The 18,955-nt window shown below is 41.7% G+C and overlaps 2 protein-coding genes across 4 annotated transcripts; both read right to left on the minus strand.

Moving 5' to 3' along the window:
- Window positions 1–1,832: 1,832 nt before the first annotated feature.
- Window positions 1,833–12,131, minus strand: pip5kl1 (phosphatidylinositol-4-phosphate 5-kinase-like 1). The gene is made up of 9 exons (XM_055875234.1): window positions 9,735–12,131; window positions 7,102–7,152; window positions 6,695–6,849; window positions 5,829–5,953; window positions 5,685–5,719; window positions 5,540–5,595; window positions 5,318–5,430; window positions 4,918–5,080; window positions 1,833–3,896 (listed from the first exon to the last, which is right to left on the minus strand). The coding sequence occupies exons 1-9, from the start codon at window positions 10,053–10,055 to the stop codon at window positions 3,434–3,436; spliced, it is 1,482 nt and encodes a 493-aa protein (XP_055731209.1). The 5' UTR covers window positions 10,056–12,131; the 3' UTR covers window positions 1,833–3,433.
- A 91-nt stretch (window positions 12,132–12,222) lies between these two features.
- dpm2 (dolichyl-phosphate mannosyltransferase subunit 2, regulatory) lies at window positions 12,223–18,703 on the minus strand. 3 transcript variants are annotated; one of them, XM_055875235.1, is made up of 5 exons: window positions 18,339–18,703; window positions 16,927–17,016; window positions 15,869–15,898; window positions 15,557–15,659; window positions 12,223–13,841 (listed from the first exon to the last, which is right to left on the minus strand). In XM_055875235.1, the coding sequence occupies exons 1-5, from the start codon at window positions 18,339–18,341 to the stop codon at window positions 13,789–13,791; spliced, it is 279 nt and encodes a 92-aa protein (XP_055731210.1). In that variant the 5' UTR covers window positions 18,342–18,703; the 3' UTR covers window positions 12,223–13,788. The 3 variants fall into 3 exon arrangements, with proteins under 3 accessions (XP_055731210.1, XP_055731212.1, XP_055731211.1); XM_055875237.1 differs by lacking the exon at window positions 18,339–18,703 and adding an exon at window positions 17,898–18,328; XM_055875236.1 differs by lacking the exon at window positions 15,869–15,898 and having other exon boundaries at window positions 18,339–18,688.
- Between the last annotated feature and the right edge of the window lie 252 nt (window positions 18,704–18,955).

Consider the following 18,955-nt stretch of genomic DNA (forward strand, 5'->3'; position numbering starts at 1 on the left):
CAAACAGATCACCGACCATTTAGAATCCCACCGTACCTTATACGCTATGCAATCCGGTTTCCGAGCTGGTCATGGGTGCAGCTCAGCCACGCTCAAGGTCCTAAACAATATTATAACCACCATTGATAAGAGACAATACTGTGCAGCTGTGTTCATCGACCTAGCCAAGGCTTTCGACTCTTGTCAATCACCACATTCTTATCGGCAGACTCAACAGCCTTGGTTTCTCTAATGACTGCCTCGTCTGGTTCACCAACTACTTCTCAGATAGAGTTCAGTGTGTCAAATCGGAGGGCCTGTTGTCCGGACCTCTGGCAGTCTCTATGGGGGTGCCACAGGGTTCAATTCTCGGGCCGACTCTTTTATCTGTATATGTCAATGATGTCACTCTTGCTGCGGGTGATTCTTTGATCCACCTGCTATGCAGACGACACCATTCTGTATACATCTGGTCTTTCTTTGGACACTGTGTTAACAAATCTCCAAACGAGCTTCAACGCCATACAACTCTCCTTCCGTGGCCGCCAACTGCTCTTAAATGCAAGTAAAACAAAATGCATGCTCTTCAACCGATCGCTGCCCGCACCCACCTGCCCGTCCATTATCACTACTCTGGACAGTTCTGACTTAAAATATGTGGACAACTACAAATACTTAGGTGTCTGTCTGGTTAGACTGTAAACTCTCCTTCCAGACTCACATTAAGCATCTCCAGTCCAAAATTAAATCTAGAATCAGCTTCCTATTTCACAGCAAAGCATCCTTCACTCATGCTGCCAAACATATCTTGGTAAAACTGACTATCCTACCGATCCTTGACTTCGGCAATGTCATTTACAAAATAGCCTCCAACACTCTACTCAGCAAACTGGATGCAGTCTATCACAGCACCATCCGTTTTGTCACCATAGCCCCATGTACTACCCATCACTGTGACCTGTATGCTCTCGTTGGCTGGTCCTCGCTACTTATTTGTCGCCAAACCTACTGGCTCCAGGTCATCTATAAGTCTTTGCTAAGTAAACCCCGGCCTTATCTCAGCTCACTGGTCACCATAGCAGCACCCACACGTAGCACGCGCTCCACCAGGTATATTTCACTGGTCACCCCCATAGCCAATTCATCCTTTGGCTGCCTTTCCTTCCAGTTATCTGCTGCCAATGACTGGAACAAACTGCAAAAATCACTGAAGCTGGAGACTCATATCTCCCTCACTAGCTTTATGCACCAACTGTCGGAGCAGTTCACAGATCACTGCACCTGTATGTAGCCCATCTGTAAATAGCCCATCCAACTACCTCATCCCCATACTGTTATTTATTTGATTTTGCTCCTTTGCACCCCAGTATCTCTACTTGCACACCCATCTTCTGCACATTTATCACTCCAGTGTTTAATTGCTATATTGTAATTATTTAGCCACTATGGCCTATTCATTGCCTTACCTCCCTTATCCTACCTCATTTATACACACTGTATATAGACTTTTTCTATTGTATTATTGACTGTATATTTGTTATTCCATGTGTAACTCTGTGTTGTTTATATCGCACTGCTTGCTTTAACCTTGGCCAGGTTACTGTTGTAAATGAGAACTTGTTCTCAACTAGCCTACCTGTTTAAATAAAGGTGAAAAAATAAAAATAAAAAAGAGCAGTGGTTCCCAACTAGGGACTTGAAGGGGTACTTCAGGGGTACTCCGGGCAGAGCAAAATTCAGTTGGTGGTACAGTAAGCAAAAAAGGTTGGGAACCACTGAACTACCTTTAGAGAGGGTACCTTCAGAGAGTTAGATACAAGCCAGTAAGCAAATAAGCAAAGTTCACACACACCTTAACTCAAAGTTCTTTATGCATTGAGCAAAGGTTTCAGCACACGCCTATTATAGACAGAAGGCACAAACATGACTTTACCAGGGGTCAACAAGTTGAGTTAGAGTTAGCCATCCACACCGTTACGAAGTAGCTTACATTAGTGAATATGTTGTGAAAATGACCACATAACTTAGTCCTCAAATCAGGGTATTTTATTTCCCCAACTTTGTGTGTATGTTTTTTATGCTACATCTTACATTCAAATAGGATGTAAAGTAAATTATATTCATGGATAGAATAGATTTCTGTTTCTAGACAACTTAAATCCTGTAAATGCAGTGCCTTACTTTCAAACAACATTCAGACCCAGACAGAGTTGTGAAAACCCCCTAAAAACAATCCTCATATTTCCCTGACTGACACAGGGAGTCGAGGGTGAGGTACAGAATGGAGCACCTCAAGAGGTTTAAAGCACATTTGTGTTATATTTCCTAACAGCAAGACTAAGTCTTTAGCCTACAATTCACCATAAAATCTGGACAGTGTGAGTAATATCTCTTCTGAGGCAACATGGCATTAAAGGGATAGTTCACAATTTTTTGTGTATTTTCAACTTCCCTACGGTGTTACCTAGGGTGTCCAGGTTCTTACCTAGGTAAGTAAAAAATAAGATACAATTTCCAGAAGTGAACTTTCCCTTTAAAAAATGTGTTGGTCATCATAAGAACAAGGCAGTCTTATAAAGGTTGTGTTCCCCTGTTCAGACATTGCATGCATCAACCAATGGTTGCGTGCCACGTCATAGACTGTGCAGTCAGGCACCAGATTCCTATGACATATGATGTGGTTAGCTGATATGTAAAATACTTATCCAGGCATTGTAAGATCTGACATGCGTCAGCAATGTCTGAGTAGGGAACAGAACCTTTATGACTACCGTTTGTCATTACTTTTAAACGTTAACCCTTTATACTGACCTTGCCATGACCGCACAAAGAATAGAAAAAAATTATAATAATATATACATACACACTGCACAGTCATATCGGGAGTATATTCACTTGGTCAGTTGAAAAGTGAAAACACAACTTTTAAAAATACAACAAAATTGCACAGGTATAAACACTTCAAAGTTCAATTGTAATAATAAAAAAATTCATATGAGGTGGCAAATTTGTACAATTATTTTGGTGTTCAGCATTCACTTACTAATTGAACTTCAACAATTAAAAAACGATTATAATTTGGAAAATCAGCTAATTAATTCATAGCACTTGATTATAAATGTCACACCTTTTTCTTTGTTTACTTAACAAAGAATATGAAAAGGAAACCCATGAATTCGCGATGGTGAATATTATATTTGTATATAATGGTTTATATTTGTTTTAGCTTTGGTCGGGAGATGTGGAAACATGAAAGTAACTGCTCCTTGATCAATCTGAAATTACAGCGCTTTAAAAGCATAGCTTCATGTCTCTGGTCAGTGTCCAAGTTGCGTGCATGCAAATGTGGTGTTCCTGGGCAGACAGCCTGCTACTGTGTGTGTACAAATGTTTGCTCTTGGGCAGACAGCCTGCAACTGGAACAAACCATCCTCGTCTTCCCCTTTTTCTGAGTCTACTTGGTGTGGTCCTGTACCCACTGGCAGAGCCTAAGGCAGTAAGAGGTGGGGCTGACGGTGGAGAAGGCCTGCCCTGGGTGCCGCAGTCTCTTCCACCAATGCTCCAGCCTCTTCTTGAAGCTGTAGACAGTGAAGATGTCAATGATGCCCACAAAGTAGCGATGCTCCGGTCCGTCAATGACGTGTAGCGGGTTCTTGAAGTTGGGCAGCAGCCGGCGGTTCTGGGCCTGGAAGTCCCTGAGCACCATCGAATCTGTGACCGACCCGGCCGGCTGCTCAGTACAGGTTCTCCCGGAAAGGGCACTGCCCGGGTCACTTCCTCCCCGTGACTCGGCAATGCTGCAACTTCCTGTCCCGCCATCCATCTCTGACACCAACAGCGTGGAGTCTTCCTCTGGGACCACCCCTGGAACAGTGGGCATGTCCGCATGGGTGGGGCTTGAGCCAGTGATCACTGACCTGAGAGGTTAAAGCGGAGAGGGGGTAATCAGAGTTAATAGAAACCAACAGCCATCTGAAAAGGTTAAAGAGGAGAGGGGGTAATCAGAGTTAACAGAAACCAACAGCCATCTGAAAAGGTTAAAGAGGAGAGGGGGTAATCAGAGTTAATAGAAACCAACAGCCATCTGAAAAGGTTAAAGAGGAGAGGGGGTAATCAGAGTTAATAGAAACCAACAGCCATCTGAAAAGGTTAAAGAGGAGAGGGGGTAACCAGAGTTAATAGAAACCAACAGCCATCTGAAAAGGTTAAAGAGGAGAGGGGGTAACCAGAGTTAATAGAAACCAACAGCCATCTGAAAAGGTTAAAGAGGAGAGGGGGTAACCAGAGTTAATAGAAACCAACAACCATCTGAAAAGGTTAAAGAGGAGAGGGGGTAACCAGAGTTAATAGAAACCAACAGCCATCTGAAAAGGTTAAAGAGGAGAGGGGGTAACCAGAGTTAATAGAAACCAACAGCCATCTGAAAAGGTTAAAGAGGAGAGGGGGTAACCAGAGTTAATAGAAACCAACAGCCATCTGAAAAGGTTAAAGAGGAGAGGGGGTAACCAGAGTTAATAGAAACCAACAGCCATCTGAAAAGGTTAAAGAGGAGAGGGGGTAACCAGAGTTAATAGAAACCAACAGCCATCTGAAAAGGTTAAAGAGGAGAGGGGGTAACCAGAGTTAATAGAAACCAACAGCCATCTGAAAAGGTTAAAGAGGAGAGGGGGTAACCAGAGTTAATAGAAACCAACAGCCATCTGAAAAGGTTAAAGAGGAGAGGGGGTAACCAGAGTTAATAGAAACCAACAGCCATCTGAAAAGGTTAAAGAGGAGAGGGGGTAACCAGAATTAATAGAAACCAACAGCCATCTGAAAAGGTTAAAGAGGAGAGGGGGTAACCAGAGTTAATAGAAACCAACAGCCATCTGAAAAGGTTAAAGAGGAGAGGGGGTAAACATCAAGAAAGAATGAAAGAAAAATACAATTTCCACCCACTTTTTTGTGCGCATGATAAGGGTGGCAAAGGAGAGGCCCTGGTGGCGTTCGTCTTGGTGCAGGGGCTGATGGCCCACCAGGAGGCTGTAGTCCAGCACGTTGAGTCTCTGCAAGAACGACGTGTCAATCTCCACCTGCCGGAGCAGCCACGGCCGCTGCTGGTCTATCAGCACAAGCATATATATGAAATAACTGCATGTACCACTTACTACCTGTTACAGTGTAATAATATGGGTTATTAAAATGGATGTTACTCTGCTATAAGCATGACCAGACTGGCCTATCTCAATTACTACAATATACCTGTAAAGTCTTTTTTGTCATTGTAGTCAGTCATCTGGTACACATATGTGACATAACGCTTGCTGTAACATACTATGACAGGATTCGTTCCTCTTACCCAGAGTGATATACTGGCCCTTGAAGTTCAAGTCCTTGAGGACAACAATAACCTGGCTACCCTCAGGGGCTGGGTCTGTCCACCGGCTCACCTCACAACCCTTGATGTCATACCTGTAACAAAAGACAACAGAGAACAAAGTCAGTATAACAGTATTGCTACCAGAGCCTGTAATATAGTCCCTACTCCAGACTTTTTGGTTTAACTCTGAAACAGGCTTACCTGGCATTGATTCGATCGTCAGGATAAAAAACACTCTGCATTACAATAAAGTACTTCTGTGAAAAGGGTAAGACAAGGCATGAACAAAGTTGTAGATAATTACACACACTATGCCTATGAATAACAATCTATAATCAGTCTGTACCTTCCTCCTATGGGAAATGTTTATCCTGTGGACACCTTGAAAACAAACCGAAAGTCAGTCAAATGCAGAGCTATGGTAGCTAAGAGTACTAAAAACAGATACAAAGATTTTCCATGAGATGAGAGTCCATCCTGTTAGTCTTACCTAAGAACTTGACCAGCAGTGAATGGGGATACTTCTCTAAGTGCTCCATGTAGATTCTCAGATTGGACAAGAGGAATTTCACCTCTCTCTTATTCTGGGTCTTCAGGAAAAAACACTTATCGTTCCTGGAAGAGAAAGACATGCAGAGATCAGGCCCAGAACAGAGCGGCACATTTTGCTCTTAATTGTAATCAGAGGGCTGATATAAATACTATGCATGCCAGTTTCTCTTGGCTAAGAGGTGAGGAGAGACTGACTGCATCACTTCTTCTTTTTATAAGAAACATTAATGTGTTGAAAATCCCAAATTGTTTGCATAGTCAACTTACACACAGCTCTGACGCACACACTTATTCCACCAGACATGCCACCAGGGGTCTTTTCACAGTCCCCAAATCCAGAACAAATTAAAGAAAGCTTTTATTATACAGAGCCCTTCTTGCATGGAACGTCCTTCCATCTCATATTGCTCAAATAAACAGCAAACCTGATTTAAAAAAACAGATAAAGCAACACTTCGCGGCACAACATCTCTCCCCTATTTGACCTAGATAGTTTACGTGTATGTACTGATATGTAGGCTACGTGTGCGTTTTTTTATATAGTTCGGTCCTTGAGCTGTTCTTGTCTAATGATGTTCTGTATTATGTCATTCTGTATTATGTTTCATATTTTGTGTGGACCCCAGGAAGAGTAGCTGCTGCTTTTGCAACAGCTAATGGGGGTCCATAATAAAATCCCAAAATAGGAGTAACAAAGGAACTTTTCTATATTTCCACTATTGCTGTATGTCTATGTGTGGTGAGAGAGATATACACTAGCAGGAAAGGGAGAGATGACGAGAGGAGTAGAATATGCTTACGCACGTCAGAAAGAAGTCAGCCTTGCTTTTGGAGTTGCTGATGAACTGCAGGTATGAGCCATCGGAGGAGAGAGAGTGCTGATACTCCTTTTCTGTCATCCCCAGGGAGCGACGCAAGCTGGCAAACACTGGCCCTGCAAACGTCTCCATTTTAAAGTCCTACACAGAGAGAGAGAGAGAGTTATTTTGAGTTCAGATCTGATTGGTATCATCAGCAAACAGTAATGAAAATAAGGTGATAGATACAGCAGCAAGGTCATGGATGTAGGTCAGAAACAACCAGCCCAAGAATAGATCCTTGAGGAACTCCACAAGATATCTTGGCTGTATTAGATACCTGCTGTTTGCATAGACAAACTCCTCGTATCAGTAACAGATAGAGAGAGGAGAGAGTTTTGGAAATCAGCATACCTTATGTATTTGAGTGAGCTCCAATCTGTAATCATCTTCTGACAATTCATCCTATGATTAAAAAAAAGAAAGAAAACGGAATAATGGTTACCTGTAACATATACCAATTATGCAAAGCAATAAACATTTCCAAGTGGTCTATAATCACTGTGGGTCAGATATATCTAACATTTTGCATTCTAAAAAGAAGGCATTGTTTTGTTTTCACTATTTTAAATGTTCTATTCACTACTAACATTCTGTGTATGTTCTACACAGATAAATGTTTAAATATGAAAAAAAGACAACGGCAATGACAGTCCACCAACAACAAAAATGTACAGATACCTTTCCTATTGAACTCCTCTCAACTTTTCATGAAATCTAAACATTGCGACACAAAATGAGTTAACACGCTACAAGAGGTGGATCAACAGGGTGTGTGTGTGTGTGTAAGATAATACGTGAGTAAGAGACAACAGACTGGACATTCATGTATCACACTGCTGAGTCAGCAGGCTCCATTTGAATGTGTGTGTGTGTGTGTGTGTGTGTGTGTGTGTGTGTGTGTGTGTGTGTGTGTGTGTGTGTGTGTGTGTGTGTGTGTGTGTGTGTGTGTGTGTGTGTGTGTGTGTGTGTGTGTGTGTGTGTGTGTGTGTGTGTGTGTGTGTGTATGTGAGAAAAAAAAACGTATTCAGCACCATAGGATCCAGCACAGCAACCAAACGCCAATGTAAAATGGTTTCTGCAAATAAGCTCTCATGATTACACCCAAATCCAAGTACCACTTGGCTCTAATATCAGCCTGGTCGCAGAGCATTTCGTATTATTCTGTACATACATTTTTTAACCTTTATTTAACTAGACAAGTCAGTTAAGTACAAATTCTTATTTACAATGATGGCCTACTTGTTAAGCCCATCCGGCCAAACCGTCCCCTAGCCCGGACGACGCTGGGTCAATTGTGCACCGCTATGTGGGACTCCGAATCACGGCCGGTTGTGATACAGCCCGGGACCGAACCCGGGTCTGTAGTGACGCCTCTAGCACTGCGATGCAATGCCTTAGACACCTGCGCCACTCGGATGGCCATAATATTATATGTTATGATATATTACGTTATGTTTGCTATGGTTACATTAAATAGATGATTACTTAAGCCAAAGGTTGAGAATTCTAATCTCATCACAAACAACTTTAGCATTTGAACTAATTAGCAATTTTTCAACTACTTACTACTTTTTAGCTACTTTGCATGTCAGATAACCCTTCCCCTGACCTTAACCCTTTTAGCTAACCCTTCCCCTAACCTTAACCCTTTAACCTAACTCCTACATTTTTATTTAACCCTAAGTCCTAGCGTAGTTAACGTTAGCCACCTCTCTAGAATTCATGACATTTTGTATGTTTTGCATATTCGTAACATAATTCGTAACATATCATACCAAATGGGTGATGGACATCCACAAATGAATACATGCCATACGAAAAGTAACATATCATACTAAATGGGGTGTCTCGGTTTTTACTTACAGAATAATATAAAATGCTCTGAGATCAGGTTGCTAATATAATCCTGTTTTGTCCCCCCCTACTGTTGTAGGGACAACAACAGTGTTTGTCAGTTAAACAAAGCAAATGCACAAGCTACTAATAGCCACCTCCCCTAGCTCAGCCAAATACTCTGTTTCAAACCGGATACTGACCAACTTTCCATCTGACCTTGGTGCTGATGACTTTTGCTCGATCTGAGGGCACCGGATGGGTGAAAGCAATATGGTAAAACCTTCTCAGATCCGCAAGGGCAAGTCATCAGAGCAAATAGTAGGGAGCAGGTTTCAAAATTGGGCATACGTCTTAAACAAAACAATTGTTGCAGAGAAGGTGCCATTGTAGCTAGTAGTAAGCTAACAAGCGGCTAACAAACTATGAGAACCATAACAGTTCGAGCCTTTCTTATTGGAAAAGTCCAGGTAATCACTCCCTGTTCCAGTCCATTTTCTTCCATTTGCTGCCTAATGAACATGAACCGGGGTTCTTCTGTATGGGGCCTTAAGCCATGAGTAATAGAGGTGGATGGAGCATGGCTCTATCTGATGAGCTCCTTTTGTTCATGTTACATCCCCACCCCTGTTGACCTTCTCATGGTCCTCTGGGCGAACTTGATGGGTGATGGAGGTGGAGTGAGTCAATAGTTACCCACCACCAGGAAATCAAAATGTATCTAGTTTATAACAAAACATGAAAATGTTCACAATGGCATATGACAGGTGTATGTATGTATATTGTTGTTTGTTTGGACCATTTAAAACGTATTTTTGACTAGTTTCAGACCACTGTACATGGTTATGCCCGCTGACAACACCATGCCCAGATCCAACTGTCTATCCCTTGTGAGCCTTGTAAAACATCTTAATCTACCATGTGTTTGCACTGGGTGTGACGTTTGTAAAATACCTGTACACAGGGCATTAAACACAAAGGGTTAAAAACAAGATGTAAGTGAAGACAGTCTCGTGTTCTAAGTTTGTTTTAAGTGTTCTATCCTCCACTGAAATAAACAGGTCAGATTTTTAACGTGGTGCAAACATGCTTAGTAAAATGTACTTAGAATACTTGCACCACACCTAATGTGACCCGTGGTTGGTGCTCACCGGTGGTGGGTTGTCGATGGTGGTCTGCACGGCTGCAGAGAGGCCTTCCTTCATCATAGAGGTGAGGCTGTAGAACTCGTGCTGCTGGTCAATCTCAAACAGGCCCAGTAGCTTCCACTGCTGCCTCAGGCCCCCCCACATCGTCCTCTTCACTGTCCCAGTCCTCCGCGTCACCCCCACCGGACCCCCAGACATCTCCATCTGGGGTGGGGATGACACACACACACCAGAATGAGTGCTCAAGCACCAGCACTTGCAACCATCTCTACAAAATGCCACATCACTAAAAGGGCTGTTGTCTCCATTAAAATGTAATGCCATTTACAAAAAAAGACAACTACGCAGGTAAGACCAGTTGGACCACAGAAGTTGGTCTTCCTATCGATTGACGTGTGGTAACTCATTGCTGGGCAAACCAGAGGTTGAAAATAACAGTCGTGTCGTAGAGAGACCTGGGCTGCCTGTGGCATGCAGAAAGTGACCACGGCAACAAAAGTGCAATGGCTCTATAGGCCTCAGAGAATGGAGAGCTTTTATTGGCCCGATATTGACTGACAGTGAAATCAAACAGGCCACATACATTTGACCACAGAAGCCTTTCCTGTTAGGAACAAGCGAGTAGAGGGTAACTGTGAATATAGGCTAGTGTAGAGGGGCGGACTGGAACCAGAAATCAGCCCTGACATTTCTAACACACCTGCCCCTTCTATTCCTTGAGGTTCCCACACCGGCCCATTTTTTCCTCGAGGCCCCTACACCAGGCAATTTTTTCCTTGAGGCCCCCATTATTAGCCACATAATTAAAGACTGTGAATATAGGCTAGTGTACAGGGGCGGACTGGAACCAGAAATCACTAAGGACTGTGAATATACTGTAGGCTAGTGTACAGGGGCAGACTGAGACCAGAAATCCCTAAGGACTGTCAATATAGGCTAGTGTACAGGGGCAGACTGGGACCAGAAATCAACCCTGACATTTTTAACACACCTGCCCCTTCTTTTCCTTGAGGCTCCCACACGGCCCATTTTTTCCTCAAGGCCTCTACACCAGGCCATATTTTCTCTGAGGCCCACATTAATAGCCAAAAATTGATAATTTTGCACAAAAAACCTGAGTTAGACTGGGCTAAAAATGAACCAGCCCATCTGGCATTTTCCCAAAATGACAGATGGCCAGTTCAGCCCTGCTAGTGTATCCCTCCTTCCCCCCACATGGGGTATGTAAATATGAACCATCAGTGATCATGGATCAACCAGCTGTCTCCTTGACAACACGCAGGAGAGGAACAAGTCTGTTCAAGTCCCTAGGGTCTAGATGTAGCTGTTGCTCTCAATGCGCCCCTGCAAGCCCTAGGGGCACTTTATCTGTTCAAGCACAGTGGCTGTAACTAATGAGGTCCTTGTTTTGGAGAGTACCCAGCTTCAAGCATCTATTAGCAAAATAACCGTTTAATTAGTCGTTTTATTATGTTAAATCATGATGAATCAAGGATAAAGCATTGATAAAACAGGGTAGAAAATAGGTTGTTTTTATCAACATGCAGAATCGTTGAGAGGACTCCGTCCAATTTGAGTATCTGCACTGCTCTATATTGACCCACTGACCAGTGGAACCGAGTTGACACCACACCACACCCACAGCAGTATACCAGCATAATAAAGTAGTCCTACACCTTTTGCCATATAGTAATACCCTATACATGTGTAGGGTACACAATAATATATGGGCTATTATAGGACTAGCCATACAATAAAACAATAGGATAAAAAGGGTTATTGCAGGCGCATAACGGTGATACAGCCAACAATTCCTGATAATGTTGGCTGGATGGTTTGAATATGGTGTTATTCTTTGCTGACTAAATTAAACTTTTCACACACAATTCGGATACATCATTCCGTCGTCTATCCGCTGCCTGTCATTGCGCGCATGGGATACCGACGGGTAAATTTAGCACGAATAAAAAAACTACAGTAGGCTACGTTCATATAGTCAAAAACATATCATAACAAAACAAGCAATATTAAATTAATATTTGCGTTAACATTAGTAATAGATATTCCAAAATATGATGATTCTTGCCTCAGTTTGGCTCATCGATGCCACTAATTCAGGTCCTCCCGTGTCTGCTCTATAGTTCCCGAGATCAGCGCATTCCTCCTATCCACGATTGACATCGCAATCCGTTCTTTCAATGAATGCGCGCAAGCGGGGATGTGGCGATAATGACACTGCGCGGAACCCCCAACAAGCTGCACCAGAAATCTCCTTTCACAAAGCATTAGCTCGTCTGTGACCTGAACAAAAACTCGGGCACACAGGTTATAAAAAACGTCATATGACACATTTTACGAGGAATCTTTTGATGTGATCAATGATATGACCTAAATCGTAGATGTATAGCCTACACAATACAACATGATTTGAATCAATTCTCATTATAGACCACATTCCAAACATTGAAATCCTGAATGAATTGTGCGAGAATTATCAATATAACATTTTTATTTTGTGAATAGAGGACCTTTAACCCTATACACCATCCACATTTTTAGACCTTGTTTTGCTCAACAGACTTTAGAAAATCGTCCATCATATCAGATGCTAATTTATCTTGTACTTGAACTAGCCAAGCACTTAATGGTATTTAAAAGCATGACAGATTTCCTAATTTGCCACAATGAGTATTTAAAATACCAAGTGCTTGTGTGGACATAATAAATATGCTTGGATATCAATTGGGCCCTTTCAGTCCGTGTAGACTACAGTTACTAACTAAACAATTGACATGGGTCATTCTTAGCAACTAAGAACTCGAAATAAATCTTTAAGTCTTAAAACAGTGTCTGAAAAGACATCCAAAATGTGGTGAAATGGGACACCAGTGAAACTTTGATTAAATCTGATATAGTACTCTACAAAATCAGCTAATCTAATTCCTCTCCACATTATGAAGCCAGGTTTTATCTAGGGCTGACCACATACAGTGAAACTGAATACCTACACATTGATTTCATCCCCTTTTTCCTTTGCCTCCAACCCCCTTCGATGTGTGGAACAGATGTGGGTGGAGCTCGGTCTACATAAGAGTGCAAATTTCAAAACAATTCACAAAAGCTTTGACGAAGGCCTCACAAGTAAGCTGATTAAAGATCAGTGATACTATCAAGAGCATTGTGCGGTTTCCTTTTTCCTTCATCTTGTTCAACTGTTGCCATGCACCTGCAAATAAGATTGCTCAGATGTACGAGTGCCTTTGGAATTTTGTATCCCTGGCAAAGTGACAATGCTCCTTAAGGATAAATATAGCATCTGCAGCCATGCAGGGATTGACATTAAGGGTTGCCCTATTGCCTGGGTCAAGTGAAGTGAGCAGTTGCACAAGTTTGGCCTGCTCTGAGTTTGCCCCAATGGGCATGTAAAGAAAAATAAATACATATAGAAAATAATTCCAGTAGCCTAAAGCTGATCTTTCTGGTTCATTCCCATTGTTTACGCAAAAGACAAACAATTTATGGCATTTATGGCAGTCGGCAGTCGGTCAAGTTGAGCCTGCTATTAATGTTTTTACTGATAACAACCAAAATACAAAGAATTCCAGTACTGAGCTGATTCCTTCCCTATGTGTAGGTGACAGTCAGGCCATTTATGGCAGTTTGTGTATAAATAACTAATTTACATTTTCAGGGAAGTGATCATAATCTTTTGGCAACCAAAAAAAGCCTTCTGACTTGCCCGATGGGCAAGTGCCTTTCAGACTTTAACGTCAATCTCTGACATGCATTGCCAACCGCAAGGTTGTGGGTCTGAATATAAGGAGATGGGATAGGTGGTGGTGTACAGCAGCTCTTCAAGTCTTGTCTTATGTCTTTCAGTCATTAGATGTTTTCATCAGCTGTCAGAGAGAAGCAGTCCAGACTTTATTTTTGATTTCTCCCAACGGAATGTAAGGCAAGACGCTGGACCAGGGAGGTTCTAGTGAAGCTACTGTTAGCATAACTCCTAGCTCTACATCCTGACCCGTCTGACAGTGTCTCTGTGACACCATCCCTCTTAGTCCACTTTAGGCTTGCGGTTCTTCCTGGTGACCACTCCAATGAAGGTACCTGAGGAGAGGAGAATGTCTGTGGTTACTCTTAAAATGAGAAGAATAAGGTCACTGTTCTCATCAAGACCAGACGGACCTACAGTGGTGGCCAAATATATTGGCACTCTTGCACTTTTCTTAATTAATTCCCAATTTCTTCTAAAATAAGTTGAAATTAAAAAATAAAGTTTGGTCTCCACACCTTTATTCTATTGTCAACATTGCAGAACCAACGTTTCTTTGGGAGGGGAATGTTAATTAAGAAAATGTAAACAAATGGCATATACCCCGCGCTGACAAGGTAAAAATCTATCGTCCTGCCCCTGAACAAGGCAGTTAACCCACTGTTCACTGGGTGCCGAAGACGTGGATGTTGATTAAGGCAGCCCCCCCGCACCTCTCTGATTCAGAGGGGTTGGGTTAAATGTAGAAGACATATTTCAGTTGAAGGCATTCAGTTGTACAACTGACTAGGTATCTCCCTTTCCCTTATATATTTAAAAAAAAATGGTTTTGGATGGGATTCAGATCTGGAGCAGTTGCTGCCCACTCCAGAACAGTCCAGTGTTTATTCTTGAACCATTCCTGGGGGCTTAAAAAAAAAATATATATGAGTGTTTGGGTTGTTGTCCTGCTGGAAGATCCACAACCTTCAACAGAGACAGAGACCCAGTTTTTAGACACTGGGTTGAACAATGCACTCCAAAACACCTTGATAATCTGCTGTTTTCATTATGTCTTGCACACGTTCAAGGCCCATAGTACCAGAGGCATCAAAGCAAAGCATTCAAAGCATTAGTGAACCTCCCCCATGTTTGATTGTAGGGAGGGTGTTCTTTTCTTTGAATGCTTAATTTGGTCATTGGTAAACATAGGAAGACTCCAATGCTGAAAGAGACAAGAAAGACCCATTGAACTTTGTAAAATCCCATCTAAACATGCCTAAATCCTGGGGAAATGTTCTGTAGACCAATGAAACAAAATTTGGCAATACATCAGCACTATGTTTACCAATGACCAAATAAAGCATTCAAAAATGTTCTGGAGTGCCCAGCGAGGAATCCAGATCTGGATCCCATCAAAAACCTTTGGGGAAATCTGAAAACAGCAGTTGGTGGAAGGCAACATTCAAAACATTGAAGAATTGGAGTCATTTGCAGCTAAAAAGGTGGCCAAATTCCCAGTAGAAAGGTATAGCAAGCTCATAGATGGTTAAAATACTTTGTTTTGTTATTATCGTCGCAAAAGGATGTTTAACCAAATATTAGCTCCTGGGTACCAAAAATTGTGTCCATTCCATTTGTTTACATTTTCTTAATTAAACACTGTAAACTTCAGTTTCCCCCACAAAAAATGGTTCTGCCATGTGACAATCCAATAACAACGTGTGGAGACAAAAAAAAAATCTTCCCAAATTCAACTTATTTTAGAAGACATGGGGAATCATTTAAGAAAAGTGCAAGGCTACCAATATATTTGGCTACCATTGTAGGTGCCACATATTCACCAATTTGGGTGTATTGCATATGGATCTGCTCATGCCCAGTTAGGCTGTTCTGTGATTTGTAGACCATCAGATGGTCATCTCAGCTGCACCTAGCTCAGGGAGGTCCTTGTGAACAAGCAGAATGCCTTATATCCAGTCATTTTAGATGGACAGGCTGAGGATAGGGAACAGGGAAAGGAGCAAAACACTAGATTAGAACCCATCTAATGTAGCATTCAAGACCTCACCTACACAGAGCAGCAGTATCAATGCTGCAATCCCAGGTAGAATGACAGAGTACTCCCGTGGAAGGAAATACTGGTGGACCACATGATCGCTGTCCACGAAGGGCTGGAAAAGGTACAATATCCCACAAGTTAGTTGACACAAACAATACATCATCTTCTATTGGATTCCTGGCAGCGAGTTTAACTTGCAAATTACAATGCAAAGTCAACAATCTCGAATGCGTGGACCTCCAACGATCTTTATGGTACCATTTGAAAGTTGAAATTTCATTCCCATTTTAGTACATTTATCAGCCAAAACATGACACCCACCCTGTTTTCAAGAGCATGTTGTGTCTCAACCTATGGCCGGCACAACACAAAAATGTTAGATGTAAAATAGGGCCTAAGTTACAACAAATTAGTTTATGCGTTTTTAGATAATTTACGTTAAACCATGTTCTTTTAAATTAAAATAAAAAAATCTCAAATGATAAAATAGTTTGCTAACTCTGTAAGCTTTTAAATGATATCAATCTCAACCGTTTATCTTTTCCAGTGATGAAGACATGTATGTCTCATGGTATGGTGGTGTATGCAAAATGGGTAAACTTTCAGTATCTTTATTTCTTGAATGTTTCGGCATTCAGGCTCAAAACGTCGCTTTCTGAGCACTTCTACAATGGGCAAATATTTTTCTAATCAAAAGGCGTGCTGTCAAAAGATGAATAAATTCAAATGGATGTTGGCAAGACAGCCCGTTGGCAAGACGGCACAAACCAATTTTGGACCAGAATAGCAGTTCTAGGCTATACCTAGCTACAGATTGTTATACCAGATAATGTGATTTAACCAAATATTTTTGGTATCCATTACTTGGAGTTACAGGATAGGTACTGTTTGGTGTAGGACAAAGAATTTTCGACCAACCTTAGTAATACTGTCTTAATCGTTGATTCGTGGAAACAGGAGAACGACGCCAGTATCACCAAGCTTGGTCGAAAATTCTCTGTTCTACACCAAACAGTACCTATCCTTTAACTCCCAGTAATGGATATAAAAAATATTTAGTTAAATCACATTATCTGGTGTAACAATCTGTAGCTAGGCTATACCTACCGCACAGGGGGCTGCTGAGGGGAGCACAGCTCATGTCTGGAACGTCACAAATGGAATGGCATCAATCACTCATGTCAAAAAAAAAAAAAAAACTTTATTTAACCAGCTGGCCAGCTGAGAACAAGTTCTCATTTACAACTGCGTCCTGGCCAAGATAAAGCAAAGCAGTGCGACAAAAACAACAGTTACACGTGTTCAATACCATTCCACTCCAGCCGTTACCACGAGCCCGTGCTCCCCAATTAAGGTACTACCAACCTCCTGTGACCTACCAGTATGATGACCCAGATTGTGTAGTATGTAAACAATAGGAGGCTGAAGCCAACCAGGCCCATGCCAACTGCTTGATCTGTCCCTGTTGCCTGCAAGAAATTAAGACAAAATGTATGAGTGCGAGGTTAAACTGAGAAAATACTGTATCAAGCTATTATTGAGATAATAATAAAGTACAACCATATGAGTCATATTATCCATAAAAGTGTGCAGTCAAACAGGGAAATGGTTCCAATCCTTTTTCAGCCATTCACTTGTCCCATAGGGGATTTTGGAAACACTTAAAATAAGGGCTGTGTTTAATCTAGGCTTTCACTGGCGTGACGTTTTGATAAACATGTAAATCTCTCTTGGACATTTTACTTTGATTCAAAAATGCTAATTAGCATTAAAATAGGCATCATGCAATATTACAAAAAGCTCCTGCATGTCATCTTTAGCTGGCACCTTCGCTAACAGGTACATTTAAGGAAATTTCATTACTACATTTAGCTAACATTAGATAGTTAATCCAGAGATTCTGGGGCGGCAGGGTAGCCTGGTGGTTAGAGCGTTGGACTAGTAACCGCAAGGTTGCAAGTTTGAATCCCTGAGCTGACAAGGTGCAAATCTGTTGCTCTGCCCCTGAACAAGGCAGTTAACCCACTGTTCCTAGCCCGGCATTGAAAATAAGAATTTGTTCTTAACTGACTTGCCTAGTTAAATAATGGTAAAAAAAAAATGTTTTGCCTCGATTCGGCAGTCTCCAGATCATCATGGCATTTGTGGTTCATTATGATAGCCACATTAGCAGCGAATTAGCGTTTCTTTTGTTGGTGAATATATTTAAGTCACTTTGTCCGAGAGAGATTTACACTGTTATCAAAACATCACGCCAGTGTAAACCTACACAAAACGCAGCCCTTATATTAAGTGTTTCTAAAATACCCTATGGGAAACAATGAATGGTGGAAAAATTGGAACCATTTACATGTTTGGCCGCTAGGTTTTATGGGTATTATGACACCTTCACTGTGGGGTTCTATAGGCTAGCTATTATTAGAACAGCATTATAGGTCAGCCTGGTTGGATAGTCAGGCAAGGTAGTTACAACGTTTCCTTTCATAATCTGTCTGGGTGATAAAATGAACCATGCACGACACATGAAAACGACGATAGTGTGATAGCTAGCTAACTGTCTGTAACTACCATACAGACATGAGGGATTATAGCTAGTTAAGTAATGTTAGTATCTAGCTAGCTAGCGAGTTCGTGCAACTCTTCTGGCTTTTACTTAGTCTCTGAAGCTTCCCTAACGAAATTGTATCAGCTATTCCGTAGACATTTAAATAGGCTTGTGGCTATAAAATAAATAGTAACATTATACAGGTTATATCACAAAATGGCTAGTAGCCCTGGCAATGATTTTTACCATTTCTAACGTGTTGTTTCCGCGTTTGAATCACATCCGCAAACTGCGAGCGTAACCCGGATGATGAAGAAAATAGGTAAATGTTCGGTCCATACCCTCGCCTAAACCCTACTAACCGTTTAAATTGAATGCGGTCACGTCAAAGTGGACGTAGCATGGATTCTGTTTAGACTACCACAAACAGTGATGCCAATTTAGCAACTTTTTAGACTACCCTGGCAACTTTCTTTTAAAACAGCACCTAGCAACAAATTTAGCTACTTTTAAAAATGTATTTGGAACTTTTAGCAACTTTTGAAAAGTGACTCAAACGCTAAAATGCACGCATTTCCCCTCTAAATGACACAAAAACTATTTTCTCGGTCACAACGCGTGCCTGGCTGCAAAAGTGCATTGCGAGTGACGTCAACAGCAGGAGCTCAGCTCGTGCACAGCCAGCAGCAATTTCAGCAATTTGCAAATCATTGTTGGCTGACTGCAGCTGCCTGTGCACGAGCTGAGCGGCTGCTGCTGTCACTCACAATGCACTTTTGCAGCCATGCATGATAACTAACTACCAATACACTGCTTTAAACTATAATTGTTCAGAATGTGTAGGTTTACTAGACAAAAAGAAA

The sequence above is a fragment of the Salvelinus fontinalis genome, chromosome 21, assembly GCF_029448725.1.
Source record: "Salvelinus fontinalis isolate EN_2023a chromosome 21, ASM2944872v1, whole genome shotgun sequence".
Lineage (NCBI taxonomy): Eukaryota > Metazoa > Chordata > Actinopteri > Salmoniformes > Salmonidae > Salvelinus > Salvelinus fontinalis.